This window comes from Equus przewalskii, chromosome 3, assembly GCF_037783145.1.
Source record: "Equus przewalskii isolate Varuska chromosome 3, EquPr2, whole genome shotgun sequence".
NCBI classification, from domain to species: Eukaryota; Metazoa; Chordata; class Mammalia; order Perissodactyla; family Equidae; genus Equus; species Equus przewalskii.
In genome coordinates this window covers 1,392,190-1,414,407 of record NC_091833.1, presented here as the reverse complement: position 1 = coordinate 1,414,407, position 22,218 = coordinate 1,392,190, and the positions used below count along the sequence as shown (strand labels likewise).

The following is a 22,218-nucleotide window of genomic DNA, read 5'->3' as shown; positions in this document are numbered from 1 at the left end:
TCACCTCCCTCCCGAAGTAGACCTTTTGTACTGAGGCCTGCCTCGGTGCCATTTCTGTACGCCTCTGTTCTGAGCACCTGCTGTATGCAAAGCCCAATTTACCCAAATATCTTCATAGAAGCAGAAGACAAGATGGCCCGTTTGGAAGTGGAGATGGAAGTAGTTGCTCACAAGAGGGTTTCTAGGTGTTGCTTCCATAGATTTTGTTTTAAAGATAATTTCAAAAATAACTGAATACATTCTCCTTGGAAACAAAATAAAATAGTATAGATGACTCCCTTGACCTCTTCTTATGACTTTCCTCATGCCCGGAGGGAACCACCATTATCAGTTTGGCATGTGTCCTTATGGACTTTTTAAAGTGTATTTAGCGCACATGCAAGTTTTTGCATAAATGATACTACGTTTGCATAGTGTTCTGCAATTACCAATAGAAACTGTGTGGCATAGGTTTTTTGGGTGATTTCTTACATTAATGGTGCTGCATCGTTTATGTTGCTTTGTAGCTTTGTCTCCATCCTCGTTCTGTCTCAGCTTCCATGTTAGGACGTAGAGATCGTCCTCCTGCCTTCTCAGTGATGCTTCCTCATCATTACAGCACTTTCTTTTTTCCCTCATTTGTATTGAAATATAATTGACATGTAAGATTGGATTAGTCCAAGGAATACACATAATGATTTGATATATGTACATATTGCAAAATGATCACCACAGTAAGTTAACATTCATCACCTCATAGTTGCAACTTATTTTCTTGTGATGAGAACTTTTAAGATCTGCTCTCTTACCAACTTTCAGACAGACAATAAGGTATTGGTAACTATGGTCTGCATGCATATATATAACTAGAAGTTCTCACCTTTCCCCCCAGCCCCGTTTAGCACTTTCACTGTGCCAAAATGAAGCGTTTTATGCGCGTTCTCTCATTCAGTGGTCACAGCAACACTATGAAGTAGGTTGTTTTGTTATTTTCATTTTACTGAGGAGGCAACCAAGGTACAGAGAAACTGACCGATGTGTCTGTGGTTCCACAGTTAGTAAATGACAGGTCTGGGACACGAACTTGACAGTTTGCTCCAGGAACTAATGCTACCTAATATTTCATGCGTGGCTGCTGCACCCTTCCCCACCAGTGGGCAGTGAGGACGTTTGCGGGTTTTGCTGCGGTGAACAGGGCTGCAGCAGACATCCTTGCATGTGCCTCCTCCGGCGCAGCTGAATGTTTCTCCATCGAGAAATGAAATTGCCAGGTCCTGGGGTTCGTGCAGTTATTAATTTTCAGAGATTCTGCTAAATAGCCTTCCAAAGTGGCTGCAGCAAGTTAAGCTCCCTGATACACTTTAGAATTTGTTAAAGGCTCGGCTCGGGCGCATCCTGGGAACTGGAAGGAGATCAGCTTAAAAGGAAATCACTTCCTAAGGGATTCAGATTGGTCATCCTAAAAGACGCTAATGAATTAGTTCCTAAAATACTTCCTGACTGGGAATGTCAGCTTTCATGTAACACTGAACTGGGCCATTTGTGTTGGGAGCAGGGAAGTGGGCCAAACAGTCAACAGCAAAAGAGAGAAAGGAAAAGAAGAAGGAAAGAAGACTCAGCTCCTGCCTAAAAAATTCAGTTATTACTATTAGCAGTAGGATGGATAGAAGAGAATAGAATTAAATGACATACAAGAGAATAGAAGACTAGAAGCAACTCTCCAGAATCTGGAGATTAGTAGGAGCAGCAATAATATAGTAAAATAGAACTTGTATTGATCACAGTCTATGTGTGCAGACACTGTATATCGCATTGCCATTCTCACAACCGTACAAAGTAGGTATAATGATTCCAGATCTTCAAGTGGAGAAGCTGAGGCTCAGAGTGGCAAAGTACGCTGTCCAAGGTCACACAGCTAGTAGGAGGAGAGCTGTGAATCTGGTGTGTCTGCCTCTGCTCTATCACCCTGCCTTTCAAGGCTTCCTGCAAGGAGAAGGCGTGGTGAGGCCACCTGCTGCGTGCATGTGTGGCTCCTCTTGGGAACCTGGAGAGGTGATACCTATGCCCAAGGACTTGCTCTCTTACAGGCCATCAACTTCTTCACCCGCGACACAAAATATCTATTTGAAGGGATGTACTATGGCCCTCTGACCTTGTTCTCTGGTTTGTTCCTGATTGCCTGCAACATCACCTCCTGCCTCGTTCTTGGACCCACTGCACTCATTGCCACTGTTTGCTTTCTCCTGATTTTACCATTGGAGGTAACATCATTCTTTTTTGGGGGGGGGCGGGGGGAAGATCAGCCCTGAGCTAACATCTGCTGCCAATCCTCTTTTTGCTGAGGAAGACTGGCCCTGAGCTAACATCCGAGCCCATCTTCCTCCACTTTATATGTGGGACGCCTGCCACAGCGTGGCTTGCCACGCGGTGCCATGTCCGCACCCGGGATCCGGACCAGCAAACCCTGGGCCGCCAAAGCGGAATGTGCGCACTTAACCGCTGCACCACCGGGCCGGCCCCGGTAACATCATTCTTTGCTACCTGTTTGATGCTGGATGTTCCCCACAACTCCCAGGGCTCTGGAATCTGGGTACTTCTGCGTGGGAATGGTGACTCTTGTTGACTGTTCGTTCCACCATGGTTAAGATTCAGCTTCAGTTCCTACAGCAAAGGGTTCTCTGGCCACAATGTTGGCCTAATAAGTAAGAGGTGACTCTGACTGATGTGCGAGCTTCACCTCGTGGGCTTCTGTGAGGGATTATCTGCTTCACAGATCTTCCTCAGTAGGTATGCTCTGTATAGGGTGTTTGTTGCTTCTCTTCTCCCCATAACAGGCTGACGTAATAATGCAGACACTATTTAACATTTGGCTGAGCACAGTATGATGGGTAAGGGAAGCAAAGTGGCTGCCAAAGATTCAGGTGAAATAAACTGGGCAAAACAGGAAGGGAGTCTTGGGTTAAGCGTGCTCTGAATTACCGAGTACTTTCCTCCCTCAGCGCAGGTTTTGTGATCAAGGGCGATTGTGATAGTCAGAGGGTTCAGGGTTCCCGAAGGAGGAGGAGTCATGGCCGCAGCCTGGCTCGGGACCCAGGAGAGAAAAGCCCCTGGATGTGGGAGTCAGGGGTCCTACCCCGAGGGCCTGGAGAGGCCTCCACTGGGAAACCTTCAGGGGGCCCTGAAACTTCGAGTCACGGGGGACTCAGTGCAGGATTAAAACCAGGTGCACAGTCCCATCTAGGGTTTACCTTTGGAAATACTCCCAGTTGTCCTGCTCAGGCCAGGCTGCACTCTTCTGCCCTTGTCAAAAGGAGCTCTTGCTGCATCCTGACTGCAGGTGTTCTTCATCAGAAGGATTGTGAAGATACAGAATGACACAGCTGATGTCAGCAACCAGCGCATTCGTGTAACCAGTGAAGTCCTCACCTACATTAAGCTGATTAAAATGTACACGTGGGAGAAACCATTTGCCAAAGTCATTAAAGGTGCAGAAAATCTTGCTTTCTGCTCAGAGCCTGGGGATGTCATGGTGGGCCAAGCTTCTCACCTTCTGGGGACTTCTTTCATGCTCTGGGGGTTGCTCTTGCTCTTTGGAGAATGTTCTTGTGGTTAATTTCAGCGCATTTCTTTTTTATCTCCCAGACCTGAGAAGGAAGGAAAGAAAACTATTGGAGGAGAGTGGTTTCCTCCAGAGCCTCACCATGGCCACCTTTTTCATGGCCTGCACGGTGGCCATGACGTTGATGTTTCTCATCCACACGTGCTTACAGCTGAAACTCACAGCTCCGGCAGTAAGTGTTTGGGGTGCTCTGGTTCCCCGTATTGATGGGGAGCTTTCTCATGTGTCCTTTCCTACCACATGCCCCTCAAAGATCTGAAGGTTTTGCAAGTGCATAGTACAAATTGGTGTGGTTCTCCCGACTCTTAGGGTGCTCAAGCTTTCTTCCATCTCACCCCATCTGAGACACTGACATCCCTTGGATTTCGGCTGTGGAGACGAGGGCCAGTAGAGGCACCAGAGGCGCCGGGGAGGGGGCTGTGTACTTAAAACCCCAAGATTCGGATAGACTCCTGAGATTGAGAATCCTAAATTGAGGCATTTCTCTGATCCTGAAATAGGGCCCTGAAAATGCACTTTAAATAAAGGGTGAGCGTCTCTGTCTTTCCCTTTGCGCTCTGACCCTGGCCCTGAGAAGCAGCAGCTGATCTCAGGGTCAGGGATCCCAGTCGCTGGAGGAGACTAGGTCAGGATGCTGCTCTTGGGGAGGTTGGAACCCAGCCTGGGAGGGCAGGAGGCGGCACCTGGAGCAAAAGGGGGAGCGGGTGAGAGTCTGCAGCCACGGCTCGTTTGTGCTCCAGACGGCAGTCACCTGTGCTTGGCCCCGCACACACCAGAGAACTGCCCCTGAGTGTGAGGCTGGCAGCGCGGGCTGTGAAGAGACACCTTCAGCAGGACACGCGGGTCACACTGCACTCGAGGATGCAGGATTAGACTGAATATTCCTGCTCCATTGGCAGAGTCTATCTTTAGATTAAGCTGGAAGAAGAAAGGGGTGGAGATGGGGCGTGGATTGGCAGGTCCCATTCTGGAACCCTGAGGGCTGAAGGTGGTTTTCCATGGTCAGGGAAGGACTCCGGGTGGGAGGGAGGCATGATTAGACTTGAAGCATAGGGAGATTTTGAAGATTAGAAAAGAAAAGAGCATCTAAGGCAAAGAAGAGTAAATATGGTCTTAGCAGCAGTGAGAGGACCAGGCTCCACTGATAGTAGACAGAGCTCTCTCACGTGTGTTTTCTGTGCTTCCCAACTTTCTTCCTGTACCAACGTTATGATTTTGGGTACTATGCCAGTGGGGAAACTGAGTCTGCGGTGGGGGACCTGCCCAAAGTTACAAAATTCCCGGTGGCTAAGCTGCAACAGGAACCAGGCACTCAGACACCAGGACTTTGAGACGGATCCCTTCTCTCCACTTTTTCCAGTCTCCCCGATGCCAGCTTGGCCTCTTGTCAAATGAAGGGCCTGCTTGTCGGAAGCTGCAGGGTCTGGCGCTCTGGCTTGAGGCTCAGGGATGGGGGCCTCAGGGAGTGAGGCAGCAGGACAGAGCTGTGACCCTCACTGCCTCCTTCCTGCCTCATCAGGCCTTCACCACGGTGGCCACCTTGTCTCCCTTGCGGCTGTCAGTGTTGTTTGTGCCCTTCGCAATCAAAGGCCTCACCAATTCCAAGTCTGCAGGAGAGAGGTTCAAGGTAAGTGGTCAGAGGACTGGCTGCTCGGCCCTCTGCTTGGGTGCTCATTTGCCTCAGCCCCCATCGTGTTCCTCCTGAACGTGAGCCCTGGCCAAGTAAGAGTCCACCCTAGGTGGAGAGGGGTTGGCTAACTCAGTGACCTCCTGTGCCCAGGCTGGTGTTGGGGCTGGGAGGACCGGTGAATCAGGCCGGCTCTGGGGCCCCAGGGAGATCTTAGGATAGTGTATCCAACCAGGTCTCAGACAGGCAGTCTGCAAGCTCGGTCCAGGTTTGTGTCGGGTTACTCTGATAGTTTTGCTTTTAAAAAAATCATATCTATTGCTTGCATTTAGAAACCTGGACATTGTATATAAAAGCTCAGATTTCTGGATTCTCTTGAATCATCAGAAGATGTGGCAACTGAACCTACGGTCTCCCCTGGCCACAGGCAGCTGGAGCAGAGGTGATAGCTGCCCTGTGTAGATGCAGCGTTTAGATGTGGTTTGCTGCAACCTCTGCCATGCCCTATCGCACCTCCAACACGGGCTGTGCTTTTCTTACAATTTATCTTTGTAGCAATGGGCTACTTCTTTGCAGAGCTGGTCTTACCCCTACAAGCGTCTGAGTTTAAAAACCCTAATTTAAACCAATTTTAAAAGACATTTTTATGGTCATCTCACTTAAATGCATTCAGTCCCCAACCTATTTTATTCATTCACTCAGTCATTCATTGATTCAAAAAAATGTTTACTGAACACCTACCACCTGCCAGGCTCTGAGAGTACCATCTGAGCGTGACTGACAGGGCCCTGCTGTTAGGGAGTTATTACCCTGGGATTGGACAAAGACAATTAGCAAGTAAATTAACAGTCAAAGAAGATAACATCAGATCAGACGAAGAGCGATGATGCCAATAAAGACTGTGACGTTCTAGAGAGTGTGTGGGGAGCGCTGGGGCCCTTCGGATGGCTGGAAGGAAAGCAATAAAATTTGGGACAGTGGTTACTCTGGGGGAGAGCTGGGAGGTGTAGAGGACTTCATCCACACCCAGCAGTGGGGTGAGATGGGAAGGACCCCACAGATGGGTCAGAGTTATAGCGCTTGGGTTCAGAGGCAGGCTCACGGATATGCATTATGTTCTTAAAAATAACTAAACAAGTAAGTGCCTACCTAACTAAATAAAAGAGGGGCCATGCACTTCCCAGTGACGACTGTGTGCCTTGACCCAAATGTTACAACGGGTCCAACTCAAAATGCCTGAGAACCAATTTAAAAAAAGAAACAGAGCACTTTTTTCTTTGAAAATGGCTTTTTGCTTTGTTTTTGTAATGCTATGTGCTCATTTTAAAAAGTTGAGACAATGCGAAAAGGTACGGAGAATAAAAATTGCTCTGCATCCACTACCCAGAGAGAAAACAATCACCCGAGATGTCAGGAAGTCCCCTTCTAGATCTCTTTCCAAGCATCTCTTTGGGTAGAGACTTGTGAATACGGTTTGATTCCTTGAGCTCAGACTTCTCACCCACCTTTTTTAATGCTTGAATTCTCACGTAGTTCAACTCTTGTCTTTTACACACATGGAGATAAAGATAGACACAGACAGAAGTGAGCTGTCCATGGTCACGTTTTGAAATACGTGACCCAAAACAACGCAGTGTGGTACATGGGCAGACCTTTTCACTTTTAATAGTTATAAGTGAAATCTAAGTAGAAAAGCTACACGTCAATACTATGAGTCAACAGCTGTTATCACTTAAGATGAGGCTAAGGTGGGTTAGGCTGTTAGCCAATGCAGAATAGAACTGAATAGAACTCATAGTGCAGGTAAGATGGAAATATGAAAGAGTGGCCTAGCCATCTGAAGTTTGGAAAACCTTGATTTAGAATTTTCACCAGCTGAAACTGGCCGCCTCCTAATTGGCGATGGTTCTTCAAACTTTTACTGTTTGTTAAAAGTTCATAAACCAGACCAATGGGCAGGCCAGCAAACCGGGCACATGTTCCTGCTGGACTAAAGAACTGAGTTCCTGCTCCCCCCTTTCTTTTTGTCTGAACAGAAGTTTTTCCTCCAGGAGAGCCCTGTTTTATATGTCCAGGCATTGAAAGACCCCAGCAAACCATTGGTTTTGGAGGAGGCCACCCTGTCCTGGCAACAGACCTGCCCCAGGATTGTCCGTGGAGCCTTGGAGCTGGAGAGGAACAGACGTACTCCCAAGGGGACGATAGGAGCTCAGCCACCTCTAGGTGCCCTCAGGCCACAGGACAAAGGGGACAGCCCGGCCCCAGAGTTGTACAAGGTAAACCTGGTGCTGTCAAAGGTAGCCTCATCCAGGCTATGTGGGCAGGATGGCCGCCAGACTTTTGGGGCCTGAAGCTAGGAGGTTGGCTGGGTACCCGGCCATTTCCTTGGCTAAAAACTGCCCCCTACAAATCTCCCTTTAAAATACAAATTTTTCATGGAGGGCAAATACAGAAAGTCTTTCATACTTTAGTGTGAATCACAGAAAGTCTTTCATACTTTAGTGCGAATCAATGGATCATCTAAAATTGTTTTGTAATAGCAAGACCCAGCACAGTATGCTCTGTGTGTGCTGATCTCTGGAGGGACCAAGGACGTGGGGAGGAGAAGGAGAAGGAGATTAAACTTTCATTTTGTGAAGTTGCTAGTATGTCCCGGGCACTATCCTACCTGTTTCAATTTGGTTATTCTGTGAAGTCACCTTATCTCCCTTGTTTTCTGACTAGAGTCTGCAGAAGCCAGCTCTCCTGCTCCGTCCGAGTCTCACTTCTGCACCTTTCTTCTCTATTATCTATGAAAACCTAGCGATAGATACTGACATCGAATAGTAATAGATATCAACATCTATATCTAATGATAGATAAAAGATACTAATATCTAATAGTAATCGACACTGATATCCAATAGTAATAGATGTTAATATCCATCATCTATTTACACTTTCTCCCTTGGCGTCCTGTGGCTTTAAGTTTCACCGCTGTGCTTTGTCTCTAGCTCTGAAGTCTCCTCTGGGCTCCTGACTCAGCTGTCTGTTTACTTATCTCCTCTTCAATGCCTACCAATCATTTCAAAGAAAAGACCGAAAAAGAACTCTTGATAGTCATCCTCTCCAACCCACTCCCCAAGTCTTCCCCACCTCAGCAGATGGCACCATCCTCCTTCCAGTGGTCCAGGACTTGATTCTTTCCTTCCCTCCCTCCAATCCAATCCATCAGCGAGGGCTGTCAGCTCTGCTTTAACATCTCTCCCAAACCCAGTCCCCTCTCGCCATAGTCCTCTCCACTGCCCTAGCCCCAGCCACCAGCATGCTTTCCCAGCTCCTCTAAGAGCCTCCTTACCAGCCTCTCTGTTTCCACTTTTGTCCTCTTACGATCCACTACCATGCAGTGGACAGAGAGATCTTTCTAAACTACAAACCACTTCAAGTCACTCTCGTGCTTAAACTCTTCAGTGACTTCCCACTGCACTTAGGGTACAGCCCAGGTTTCCCGAGCACCCTGCCCACCTCTCTGACCTTTCCTCCCATTCGTTCCTTCTACACCAGCTGTACCAGCCTTCTCATAGCTCTTTGGCAGCCAACCTTATTCCTGTCTCAGGACCTTGGCACCTGCTGTTCCCGCAGCCTGGAACCTCCAGATCTTCCTGTGTCTGGCTCCTTCTTGTCATTCAGCTCTCAGCAGCTATGACACCTGCTTTAAGTAGACTCCCCTGGCCAACCTGTCTAAAATTGCTTTAACCCCCAACTCTCTGTCATAGCAGCCAATTTCATTTTACTTATATCGCTTATCACCATCTGATTGTTTGTTTGCTTATTTGTTTCATGGTTTGTCTCCCCCGGCTAGAATGTAAGCTCATGAGAGCTCTTTTCTTCATTACTTTGTACATAAAAGAAACACAAATGACTATTTGATTGTTGAATGAATGAATAAGTGAATGAGCGCATGAGTGAATTCTGTGAGTCTGGCTTTATTATCCCCATTTTACAGATAAACTGAGGCACAGAGAGCCTAAGTGACTTGCCCAGGATCACAGAGTGGAATAGATGCTGATCTGGAATTGGGTTTCTTACCCTACAAAGCCACCTATCCATGAATTCCTCTCTGCCACTTCCATGCGACTTCCTTCCTTTGAGGTTGCCCCTTCCCACCTCTATAGACTGACCTCAGAGGTCCTCTTGAGCTTTGCTTATCTGAGGGGCCCTGGAGTGGATGTGGCTATTTTGTTTTCCATTCGTCATTTTGTGTTCAAACAATAGACCAGCCCTGAGCAAGTGGGAGGGTTGTGCTGTCCCAACGCCTGTCTGTCCTCCTTGGCTTTGCAGGGGACCATGTTAGGAATCTGTGGCAACAGTGGGAGTGGCAAGAGCAGCCTGTTGTCAGCCATCTTGGGGGAGGTAAGCGACTTGTGTCCCATGCATGTCCACCCACAGGCAGTCGAAGCTCGAGTTCCCCCAGTAAGTCACGCCATCACTATCTTCCTCAAGGGGGTCAGAGCCAATACGATTTTTGTCAATGGAAAATGCGTGAGCGTGCACTGAGCGGGAGGCGGGTCGTAACTGTTTCTCCTCTTCACCCTGAGAGGCCACCTGCAGATCCAGCCTCACCTCTTCTCTCTGCTTTCCCCACCCTGTATGTAATCAACCAGCTATCAGGGTGGTGATACAGGTGTCTCAAAAATGATAAAATCATTTCATGAAGCCGAACTCAGAGTGAGACATGTGTCCCTTGTGAGACAGCATCAGGAGTGACATGTGAAGGGAGAACGGAGGAGGAGGAAGGGAGAAGGGGGTGGACAGAGGTGGCCCTCTGGATGGGATGGGCCGTCTTACTGGTACCCCAGCAGTAGAATTCACATGCCTGTTGGGTTCCCCTGCCCTTGAGACCTGAACCCTCTAATTCCATCGCTCTGGATGTTTTTGAGGTCTGCTTAGTCCACAGCCATGCAGATGTATGGCTCAGCCCATGCCTTCTCCGGTTTCCAAAAAACCCCCTCCCATTCCCCCAAAACATTTAAGATCACATTGCACACCTCTCAGCAAACAGTGCCCTACCAAGGCCACAACACCTGGTGTGCGATTATGGCCACCTCCCCACGGGGGCTTCTCACCAGCTCTTCCCTACTCAGCCCCAGCCTCACGCCATCCGGGGGCTTCTTTCTCTTCATTCTCCTTTCTTGCCTGTCATCCCTCATTCCCACATTGTTGGGAGAACTAGCAGGTCCTTCTTTTATTTAGCTCACCCTCAGCTCCTTCTCCCAAATGTACATACCAGACTCATCTGCTCCTTGGGATGTGATCATGGTGTCAGTAGACTTCTCCCCTCATACATCAGTCTGACAGCTCGTTTCTTTGTGCTCCACGTGTTGTGGGCTTTCCCCAACTTCTTTGCAACTGGGGAGAAGAAAGACTACTTTTTCTTCTTTTAAATAGTAAAAATAGTTTGAATAGTACTTACATGCCAGGCCCTGTGCGAAGAGAATCCCATTTTTTCTTTCAACCCTGAAAACAACCCTCTGAGGAAAGCGCAGTCATTATGGCCAGTTTACAGATGAGGAACTAAGGCTCACTGAGGTGATGTGCCCAAGGCCGTCCAGCAGATAAGGGCTGGAGCCAGGGCTGAAACTCAGGTCCACCCAATGGAGGAGCGTTGCTTTTCCTCGCAGCACCGTCTCCTGGTGACTGCCATTCAAGGCCACCTTTCTACGTGACCAGCCGTTTGTCAGTTTCCTCTTCAAATGAACTGTCACTTTGCTTCCAATAAAGGAAAACAAAAAGATGTCATTTTAAAGTTTTGTTCTTATTAAAGCTTGACTCCAGATCAGAAGTAAAAAGCACAGAATGAGAAAGTGAAAGGAGCACAGGATGAGAAGATCCTATGCTGAGATGACAGGGATGGGGGTTATGGCCTTTATTTTTTTTAAAGTGTGTTTCTAAACTTATACAGAAAAGCAGGAAGAACACTACATTAAAGGCCCGTACACTCACCACCTCGATCAACATTTGATACCATTTGCATATTTGCCACATCTATGCAGAAACGTATTTTGTAGAACTATTTTATGACAGAGATTATGACCCTTTTCCACTAAATACTTCATCGTGATGTCCAAAAAATAAGGACATTTTTCCATCTAACCACAATGGTGTTATCAAACCTTACAACATTACTAATAATTCTGTGATATCCTGGGATGGTCAGAGGTGGCCTGGAACTTTCCATCTCACCATGAAGAGCATGGAGGCACTGCTTGCTAGGGCATGGGCTGGGGAAAGAAGAGAAAAAGTACATGGTGTCTTCGTTGCAAACCGTGGTTTCAGCCGCAGCACCAACTGGCCTGCTTAGCCCCCACTGCTGCTGTGTTCTCAGGTCCTTCCTCATCTCCCGGGTGGGCCTGGCAGGACCAAGTTCAAAGTCCCATTGATACAGGAGAGCCCCCAGGGTCCCAGAGGGCAGTGGGGGCCTTGGGCGCTGTGGCTGCTGAGCCCTGCGGGGTCTGTCCCTGTCCCAGCCCGGTCCTGAGGTTGGCCTCACTCTGCTGCAGATGCACTTGCAGGAGGGCTTGGTGGGGGTGCATGGAAGCCTGGCCTACGTCCCCCAGCAGCCCTGGATGATCGGGGCCAGCATCAGGGAGAACATCCTCATGGGAGTCCAGTACGACAAGGCCCGGTAAGCTTCTGGGAGGGGCACAGAAGGACGTGGGTGTGTGTGGCTGGTTTGGGAGGGACCCCCCAGCTGCTAATAGTAAGTTGGCAACTGCTAACACTGGCCGTGTGCTCGCTTATATGCATCACCATTGTTCCTCCTCACTGCGAGAGAAAAATTACTGTCATACCCATTTTCCAGACGAGTCAGCTGAGGCCCCAAGAAGTTAAATGATTTGCCAAAAGTCACACAGCTGGGAGAATACGATAAAGCCAGGATATGAACCCAGTGGCTTTCAGACACTTCACGCATAACTGTTATGCTATATAGCTCCAAATAACCCTCCCCTCCAAAAACGTTACTTTAAAACTTCGCTTGTATTAATTCCTGACCCCTCAGTCAAAAGGTGAAACAAATGGGGTGATGAGGTTGTGCCACGTAGAGGAAATGAGTTTGGATTCACGGCCTTGTGGGCCACCCACCTTCCATCTGTATCCCTCCTTGCCCTTCGTACCTCTCCCTCCCGGGGTCCTGGGCTGACCTGCTTGAGACGTGCACTTGGAAATCCCCAGTGAGGTCTGTTCAGTGAGGGACCCATGAAAACTTCCGTGAATGCTACAGCTGTCCTTCCAACGATGGTACACTCCGGTGTCCTTTGACTATTTGCTAGATTTTGCAATCTGCCCCTGGTAACAACACTGAGTGAAGAGATATGTAGGCATATACACTGGCCGTCTCCGGCTGGTTGTCCTCTGGGCTCATCATCAGCTCCAATCCCAATTCATGAGCACCCTGTGTGCCCGATCCCCAGCCCATCTGCTCTCTTCCCAGATTGCCCGATTCCATTTAAGGTCGTCACTGAACTGCGCACCCCAGCGAGCCTGACACCCCCTCCTCTGTCACCTACATCTAACTGGTCGCCAACCCTGGACAACTCTCTTCAATATCTCTCGTAGTTTGTTCTTTTTCTCCATCTCCCTGCCAGTTCTGGTCTGTGATCTTTTGCTTGAACTGTTCCCACTGCCCCTGCCCTTGGTTTCCTGCCTCCAGTCTTCTCCTGCTCTGTTCCACCCTGTGTTCCACCTCCAGGCAGCCGTCCTAACCCACAGCTCTCATTTTGTCATGGCTCTGCTTTCAGACTGATATGACTCACAGGGCAGTTTTGAAATATCTGCCAAAAATAAAAAGGCACCAGTTCTTTGAGTCAGCAAGCCCACTGCTAAGTATTTAATGCATAGATAATTTCACCCATGAACACAAAGACCCATAGACAAGAATGTTCACACTGCATTGTTCACAGTAGCAAAAGACTAGAAACAACCTTGGGGCCGGCCCCGTGGCATAGTGATGAAGTTTGTGTGCTCTGCTTGGGTGGCTTGTGAGTGGCCCGGGTTTCTCAGGTTCAGGCCCTGGGCATGGACCTAGTACCATTCATCAAGCCATGCTGTGGAGGCATCTCACATAAAATAGAGGAGGAGTGACACAGTTAGCTCAGTGACAGTCTTCCTCAAGCAAAAAAAAAAAAAAAAAAAAAAGACTAGAAACAACCCAAATGTCCATCAAAGGGGGCACTGGTTAAATAATTTTGGTGCAGCCATATAATGGAATACTATGGTGCCATTGAAACAATATAGGGCTAATTATGCAGCACACAGACATATATGACTAGATTATTTCTGGACAAATACATAAGAAACTGTAATGGTGGCTGCTTCCAAGGAAAGCAACTGAGGGTCAAAGATGGGAAGGAGACTTGCTTTTCACTGTCTCTTCTTTTTGTTCTGTTCAAATATTCACTAAGTGTGTGTATCTGATTAAAAGAAATGGAAGGAGGAAGGCAATGAGGAAAGCCTCCTGTGATTTACCGTTAGATGCAGGATTGAGTCCAAATTTCTTAGCATGGGGTGCAAGACCTCTCCCTTCCAAACTGGGCAAGGCAGGAGGTCCCGCAGCCCGGCCACCTGTCCCTTCAGCTCTCTGTCCATCACAGGTACCTCCAAGTGCTCCACTGCTGCTCCCTGAACCGGGACCTGGAAATTCTGCCCTTTGGAGACATGACGGAGGTGAGTGGGAGGCGAGCCTCCCCAAGCTCTCTGGTGACGGGGCCTTTGTAACGGTCTTCTGGAGTCTTCGGGCTGCCTCCCTAGGTAAGTACTGAGCTGGCCCTGCAGCTCCTGCCTCAGAGCCTCCCTCACCGAAGGAGGGAAGTTGGGGCTCACCTCACAGTGGGAGCTGGCAAAGAGGCTACCTTACCCCCAAGGATGGGGTGCTGACCTCAAACTCCTCCTCCGGGAGCAGGAGCAGATACCCTGTGAGGACAAGAAACCTCCCATCCAGCCCAACCCCTCACCCCCCGTCCCTCTCTGGGCAGCACTTCCTTTGCCGGTGGAAGCATCAGCCAGAGCCCCACAGCAGCGACTGGATTTCTGACTGTTGCACTTTCCTGGTGATTCACTGTCTTTCACATGAGCAGCCTCCTTTAATCCCATGAGATCCCTGTAAGATAAATGCAGTGTTCTTGTCTTGATTTTACTATCTAGTAACAGCTCAGTCTGCTGAGCGCTAACTATGTGCAAAGTTCTGTTCTAGTAGCTTGAATGCACTGTCTTAGGTGAGCATCAGAGAGCCCTGGGAGGTCGTACTTAATGTCCTTCTTCTAAAGTGGGACTATAAACCCTCGAGGGCAGAGAGCCTGGTTGTCTTGTTGACAGTTGCCTCTTCAGTAGGAAAAACAGGTCTGGTCTGTACAATGCGTCAAGAAGAGCACTGGCCTCATCAGGTTGTTTGAGGTTCGGACGAGTGGAGACACACACAGGGCTTTGAGTAGTGCCCAGCACAGAGCAAGTGTTCGCTTGTCATTAGAAGAGCACAGAAGGCATTTCCTAAGTGTTTGCTGAGTGAGTGACTGAACGGGGAACCGGGCCCTGGCCGGGCCAAGCAGCTCATCCAAGGCACACATTGGCACGTTGGTGAACTGGAGGCACAGCGGTGATAAGAGGTCACCCAGCTGCTCTTTCAACCCTGCTTCTTGTCAACAGAGACCTCAAGAGTTCTTGGCAGAGCGGGAGCCGGGACTTACACCCCGGCTCCCTCATCCTCAGAGCCTGACTGAGGGGTGGGCCAGCCGGCAGTGGCCTGGAGCGCAGTCTGCAAGGGCCCCAAACATGCTGCCCAGTAATGAGTGCCTCTGACTGGGTGTTCCTCCAGACAGAGGTGCCGTGCAAGGCGGCCCCTCCCATGATGGCAGCATAGAGTCCTGGCCTGTGTTCTGCTGAGTAGCTGTGTGTGGGGCCGTGGCCTTCGACCACACCCCTGACCCAGGCTGGTGGTCCTGCAAGTTGACAGTTGCAGTCAATGGAGATAGAAAGCCCAAAAAATAGGGAAGAAGGTGCTGTTTCTTGGGAACGAATGATTTATTTTATTATCTAAGTTGTCGAAAGTTTAATATGTCACCTAAGAAGTTGGCAGATTAGAAAAATTCTGTCTAATGATGAATTATAAAATTTTAATTAACTGAAAATTGGTTTGTCCATCCCCTACTAAGCAGATTTTGGAAACTATTTTTCAAATGCCAGGGGTGCCAAATCCTTAGGCGTCCAGCAGTGTGCACTAAGGGGCTCCATCTGTCACATGCGCCCGCTGGCTGGTTAGGGCACACCTGGCTGTGCTCACCCTTGAGACATGCTGCCTTTCGCTGCCTGTCCGCAGATTGGGGAGCGGGGCCTCAACCTCTCCGGGGGACAGAAGCAGAGGATCAGCCTGGCCCGTGCTGTCTACGCCGATCGCGATGTCTACCTGCTGGATGACCCCATGTCAGCCTTGGATAACCACGTGGCGAAGCACGTCTTTGAAGAGTGCATTCAGAAGATGCTCAGGGGAAAGTCTGTGGTCCTGGTGACCCACCAAATGCAGGTGACCCCCCTGCCAGGGCCCTGGCTATGCCTGACGGATCCTGGAAACCCTCGAGGCTGTGCTCTTTCAGGGTGATTCAGTGACAACCACACAGCAGCTGCCCCTTCATCTCAGACTTGACCCCCAAATTGGAGAGTGTTGTAGAGAACTTGGATTTCCTTTGCTTTCCACGTGGAGAGGATAGGCTGGTAAAAGATTTCTGTGGCTGGCAAAAATGAAACCAAATTTTAACATTTCCTTTTATCTTCAAAATTTTACGATCAGGCCCCTGCTTTTGAAGAAAAAAAAGAAAGAAGAAAATCCCTCAGGGAAGAATTGCCCGTGTCTTACCTTCTTCCCTGGTGTGGTGGCTGTGCCTGTCACCACCTCTCACACATTTTTTTTCCTGGATATTTGCAGGCTTGGTTTTGGCCTCAAGACGTTGCTATTATTTCTCCCTCTTTTTCTGTTTCTTTTTGCCTCCTTATTTTGGCCTTAAAATTTTTTTCGTACAAAATATTTAAGACATAGAAATGGTTGAGAAGATAATCTGGTGAAAACCCCCGTATCTCCCGCCCAGAGCCATAACCACACAGGATCCCGTCTCAGGTTGCATTCTGTTCTTCCCTCTTGCTCTCCTCATTTTCTTGTCCAGCATTCCCTGCCTGCCTTCATCCTTTGATAACACACATGGGAATCTCTGGCCATGACAAAGTGTCCTTTTGCATATTTTAAAACTTTTATGTAATTGATATTTTACTCTCTGTGTCCTTCAGTAATTTGCTTTGTTCACTCGACATTGTATTTCTGAGAACTTCTTTGTTGATACGTGTAGCTCTAACCCTGACTGGTATGGTACCCCCATATCTGAAGATACCAGAATTTATTTCTCTAGGATGGACATTTAGGGTTTTTTTTTTTTTTTTTTACCATTTTTCACTTTTACAAAAAATTCTCCAGTGTGCATCCTTCTACATGTGTCTTCTTGCACTTGTTCAAGAGCTTTTTCAGGGTGAAATTTTAGGAGTTGAATTGTTGGTTCATAATTCTTCAAAATCTTTAATTTTGCTAGATACTGTCAAATTGTTTTCCAAGTAGTTGTACCAATCTACACCCCCCTCCTCCATCTGCCCCCATTTTGTGAAAATTCTCTTCACCTCCATCGTCGCCGACACTTGGGGTTGCCCAATGTTTAAACTTTTCTAACCGGGTGGTATCAATAATATTTGAACATGATTTAAATTTGCATTTTCCTTTTGAAGAGTTAGGTTGAACATCTTTTCGTATGCTTACTGAAGACTTTATTTCTTCTTACTGTTCAGTATTTAGAGTTTTGTGATGAGATCATTTTGCTAGAAGATGGGAAAATCTGTGAAAAAGGAATTCACAGTGAGTTAATACAGAAAAAGGGGCGATATGCCCAACTCATCCAGAAGATGCCCAGGGAAGCCACACAGGTGATTTCTACCCAACCCCACCCGCATTCCCCACAGGGAGGAGCACTCCCTGCATCTGGGGTGTGTGCTTCCTCCCAGGACGTGCTACAGGACCCAGCAAGGAGGGCACAAGAGCCTCAGGTGGAAGGTCAGGCCCGGACCACCTTTCAGGAAGAGCCTCTCCCGGACGATGCTGGTAATGGTGCTGGGTCAGGGCGAGAACATTGCATGCCTGCCTGTGTCCGCCAGAGGTCCTGGCCCTTCCTCCTGGACCCAGACCAGGCCATGGCCCTCAGTGTCTGGGATCCTAGACATCACCATAAGGGTTACAGATCCAAGTAGTGGAAGAGCATGGGGTGTGGACTGTGCTAGTGAGGAGGCCTGAAGGATCCAGGAAGCATGTCACGGAGGGCACAGCTGAGGGTGTGCAGAGGCAGAGGCAGGAGGGGGACTAAGTATCTTTGGCCTGGAGTGGCATAAATTTAAAGGTTTGCAAGACATTTTGATATTCATTTTTACATGTTTGTTGAGAACAAATTTTGAAAACAAAGTCATTAGAAATGAGAAATGAATTGGGCCCCAGCCTGGATATAGAGGCGCTCGTGGTCCTGTTGCTTTTTGAGACAGGGCAGCAGAACAGAAACGTCTTTATTTTTGAAATAAGACAAGTTCTGGGTTTGAATTCCAATGCTGCTGCTTCAAAGCTATGTGACCTTGGCCAAGCAATTTAACTTCTCTGAACCCTCACTGGCAAAAGTGAAGGCAATGGTGCTTACTCTGCAGTGTCATAGTGGACATCCGATGAGCTCAGGTGTGGGGAAGCCCCACCAGAGTGCCTGGCACGTTGTGGGCTCCTGTCACCAATAGCATCTTCAGCTGTGAAAGTCAGAAACCGGTTTGGTCAGAAAAATAATTGGAGGAAAGTGTGTCGATCACAGAATGAAAGGAAAAGTTGAAGAAGCAGGCCTCAGCAACTCTGGGGGCTAAGTAACAGGAACAGGTACAGAATCTTTGAAGAAAACCTACTCCACACGTTTTCCATCCTAGTGTAATTTCCCTCAAGATTCAAATATAGGAAGACAGACCTCTTCCCCAGGAAAAATTGGGGTGTTGTTATTATAAGGGAGAGTGTCAGGCAGAAACAACATGTTGACATGCTGCTTCCTGTTGTCGTCATTGTCATCGGCAGCATCTCCTAGTATCTCCAGGTACTGGTCTCCTTGCCCTGCCCCAGGCCAAGAGTCGGCCTGAGCTGGCATCACAGTTGTTTTTGAGGAGTTGTCTCAGAAGCATATTGTGCAAAGCATCTTAGCAACCATCTACTATAGGCCTGCCGATTGTCAGATGAGGAAACAGAGAGGTTAAGTGATTTGCCTGAGGTTACACAGTATTGTGATCACAATTCTGGAACAAGTTTCTGGTCCCAGGTCATTGCTTTCTTCATTCTCTCCTGCTGACTCTCTCAACTCATCAAGATCTTGAGAACCCCAAGCCATCCAGGATTTATTGAATGGCTGTTGGACCCCTTTTCCAGACTCTGGACTCCAGGTCAAAGATTTGTCTTCAGCAGAGTCTTCCATGGGAAATCGGCTAATTAGAGTCAGACTTAGGTGGGGCACTGCAGCTGGAAGGTGAGGAAATGGAAAAGGGTAGAAGCCGGGGCAGAGGGCTTTGCAAGGACCCCGGAAGGAGATGCAGGAGATTGGGAGGTGTACCATTTCCTTCTTCTCTTACCCTGAACCAGTGCTGGAAAATCAGCTCACAAAGAAGGAGAAGATGGAAGAAGGGTCCCTGAGATGGAGTGTCTACCACCACTACATCCAGGCAGCTGGAGGTACAGTCTGTCAGCTGCCTCATGCCAGGCCTGGGGCTCTCTCTCAGGCCAGCCCTGTCCCTGGAGCCGGGACAGACTGGAACGTGTGAGGTCATGTGAGGTCGAGAGACACAAGGGAGTCATGCCATTCCTGGGTTTAACTTCCACGCCCCAGTCCTACCTGACTTGATTATAGTAACTCTGCCACCCTACTCAACGCTGGAAGTTGTGTTTCCATGCGTACTTGAGTTAAAATGTACCTGCAATTTGTTTAATTAAGTATGGTAAGACATGCAGACATGGAAATTCTTGTCACGAAGGGAGAAGTTTACCCTCACAGATCCCTGGGGGCAGCAGACGTGCTACACCATGCAGGGCACGTGGGGAAGCAGCAGCCGGTCAGAGCTGGAGGCACAAGAAGGGAGAGCATGGCCAAGAGCCATTATTGGGGTGTTTATGGGAAGGAGTGGGAGAGGCAGGGTAGGTACACTGAGTAAACTTAGGATTCAAGGATTTGGATAATTTCAGGGGCTCTGGGCTGTAAGCGTCGTCTGGTTGTCTGGTGCCTGGCCCTAGGGTGGGTTAGGGCAGGGAGAATGTTGGCTTGGTGTGTGAGAGTTTGATAAACGAGATGGTTGGGAGTGTTGGCTGTGGATGGTTTGGTTTGCATATCAAAGGTGTGCTCACAGGGAGTTGTTTGCTGGCTCTAGGAATTAGCTGGCCCTGGGAAGGGCAGTCTCTCCAGGATGAAGGCCCCAATATTAGAGCATCAAGAATACAAAAAATAAGGGCCAGCCCTGTGGCCGAGTGGTTAAGTTCATGCGCTCCACTTCCACGGCCAGGGTTTCACAGGTTCAGATCCTGGGCGTGGACATGGCACTGCTCACCAGGCCATGCTGAGGCGGCGTCCCACATGCCACAACTAGAAGGACCCACAACTAAAAATGTACAACTATGTACATTGAAGAGATTTTTGTGAGTGCTTTTGACTCCATGCCAACATCTTACACAACTAGAAGGACCCACAACTAAAAATGTACAACTATGTACATTGAAGAGATTTTTGTGAGTGCTTTTGACTCCATGCCAACATCTTACTCTTCCTTCACTTTGGAGCCTGCCCTGGGTCAGGTGTGTCTTCTCTCTGCCTGCCGGTGGGGGAGAGGAGGCAGGGAGAGGAGGGCTTCCCTTCCACCATGGCATCCCTGTAGAGTATAGTGTCATCTTCAGAGTGGCCCCACAAGGCTGGTCTGACTGTCACCATGTCCTAGATGAGGAAGTGGAATGTCATGGACATTTGGTACCTTGCCCAGGGTCACATAGCTTGCAAGTAATAGAGGCAGGATTCCAACCCAAGGCTTTCTAACCTTGGACCCCAGCTTTTTCCAGTCCTCCAAGGTGTCCCAGGTGGATGGGGGTCAGGGAGATCCAAGGGCTGGGGTGGACCAGCAACTCTGTCAGCAGTTGCCTTGTACCTGCTTATGTCACCTGTGTGACTCCTCCCTCTCCCTCTCAGGTTACTTGGTCTCTGTCATGGTTTTCCTTCTCATGTTGGTGTTCATCTTCCTCACGACATTCAACATGTGGTGGCTGAACCATTGGTTGGAGCAGGGCTCAGGGGTGAGTGCCATGGCAGGTGTGGGGTACGGGGCCTCTTCCTCCCTGAGGCCCCATAAGGGCCAGAGCAAGGGCTAGGGACCTCCAATGACAAGCCCAGAACCTGCTGTTGCCGAGCGGACAAATGGAGCTCTAGAGAGAACCTCTGGGAGCCAGAATTCTGGGCTCCCTCCTGGCTCTGGCCTCCTGTGTTCACAGAATGAGCAGTCACCTATGCAGTCTTGTTGGGATGAAACCAAGAGGTTTCTGTCCCCAAACAGCTCCCAAGAATGCTTTACAGTGCACCTTAGTGACTTCTTCCTTTGGCAACAGTTTTGCCTTCTTGCTCTGCTTTATTTAAAATTGGTCTCTGCACTCCTTGTTGGGGGCTGGGAGGCCACACCAAAGATGGACATGACTGCCTTCAGTTAAAGCGGGGAAAACAGACTTGAGTCAGTCACTACCCACAGCAGGGGAAAGAGCTGGGCCCCATTCTGATTTGGGCAAAGGCAATCTGAGCATTTTAAAGGGAGAATGGGGGAGGGAGGGCAGGGCTCAGGGGAGTCAGGAAGTGCAGACTGCAAGGGTTGGTGAGTGGTGGGGTGGGGCACCCATGTTTGCGAGCTGGCAGTCGCCCAAGTTAGGAGTCTGTCTTCCCACGGAGGCTGGAAGGCAGAGGCCCTGTCCTTCCTGATGATCACATTTCAAACAGTGGCTCTCAGGTCCTGGAGAGAGATGCTTCTGGGTTGCAAGAGATACAGATTCACCACTGTGAGCCTTTTCCAGTAGGCTCTCTGAGGAAGGCAGGTGGGGGGCATGCCATCAGGTGGTGGCTAGAGGCAAGAGCAGATCTTCCTGGCAGCATTTGAGCTTCCTCAGGTAGCATTTTAATGGGGTGCAGGGGGTCTGGGGTCATCCCAGGGACAGGCCTTAAGCCACCAGGAGAATACATGCTAGAGTCTGCTCGAGTCTCTTAGTGCCGGCATTTGGAGGGCGTTGTTCTGCATCGAGAGCTCTGCAGCTCTCAGCCATTATGTGCCTGGTTAATTCATTCATCTTCCCATGTTCTGAGCATCACCATCCCCATTTTAATTATGAGGAAACTGTGCCGAGAAAGAATAAAGAAGCTGCCCTGGGACATGAGGGTGCCAGGACTGGAGCTTGGTCCTCTGAATCCAAGCCATGTCTTTCCAATGCTTCACTTGGCTAACTTTTGAGTCACGTGTCAGGCAGGGTTTGGTCAGGAACACAGAAGCCACTTGAAGTCTTCAGAGCTTCCAAGGATTTAACATAGGAATTCGAGGCCACACAAACATTGGAGGGGCTGGAGGAGAGAGGGGACACGGGCTCCAGTGATCTCAGCAGCAGGCAGCACTGAAGTGGCAGGTTCTCAGAAGGATGCCTAGAAGCCACTGGCCAAACTCCACATCCCACGCACCTGCCACAGTCGTCACCAGCATGTGAGGGCTTCTCCTCCCATGAGTGGGTTTCCTTGTCTGAATCTAACCTGAGACCATGCTGGCAAGGAGTCTGGGAAACTGAGCTCCCAAGCTCTCCCCAGCATCACAGTGAAGGATGTAGAAGGGGCGGGGACGATGCCGGATGATAATCAAGCCCC

The 22,218-nt window shown here is 49.0% G+C and overlaps 1 protein-coding gene and 1 long non-coding RNA gene across 12 annotated transcripts in view; one reads left to right on the top strand and one right to left on the bottom strand.

Moving 5' to 3' along the window:
* The window catches only part of ABCC11 (ATP binding cassette subfamily C member 11), a 72,722-nt gene that overhangs the window by 20,671 nt on the left and 29,833 nt on the right, over window positions 1–22,218 (top strand). For 6 of the 11 annotated variants that reach the window (XM_070613619.1, XM_070613623.1, XM_070613621.1 and 3 more), the window contains 12 exons: window positions 2,067–2,240; window positions 3,317–3,464; window positions 3,622–3,770; window positions 5,118–5,225; window positions 7,262–7,522; window positions 9,545–9,616; window positions 11,764–11,888; window positions 13,855–13,927; window positions 15,573–15,776; window positions 17,078–17,387; window positions 18,936–19,025; window positions 20,521–20,624. In XM_070613619.1, coding sequence (XP_070469720.1) covers window positions 2,067–2,240; window positions 3,317–3,464; window positions 3,622–3,770; window positions 5,118–5,225; window positions 7,262–7,522; window positions 9,545–9,616; window positions 11,764–11,888; window positions 13,855–13,927; window positions 15,573–15,776; window positions 17,078–17,387; window positions 18,936–19,025; window positions 20,521–20,624 — 1,818 coding nt within the window. Of the gene's footprint in view, window positions 1–2,066; window positions 2,241–3,316; window positions 3,465–3,621; window positions 3,771–5,117; window positions 5,226–7,261; window positions 7,523–9,544; window positions 9,617–11,763; window positions 11,889–13,854; window positions 13,928–15,572; window positions 15,777–17,077; window positions 17,388–18,935; window positions 19,026–20,520; window positions 20,625–22,218 lie in introns of those variants that run through there. The other 5 variants (XM_070613629.1, XM_070613628.1, XM_070613622.1 and 2 more) reach the window with 4 other exon arrangements.
* On the bottom strand, window positions 15,259–20,746 carry LOC139082435 (uncharacterized). The gene is made up of 2 exons (XR_011538410.1): window positions 20,480–20,746; window positions 15,259–17,124 (listed from the first exon to the last, which is right to left on the bottom strand). It is a non-coding gene; the product is annotated as an uncharacterized lncRNA (long non-coding RNA).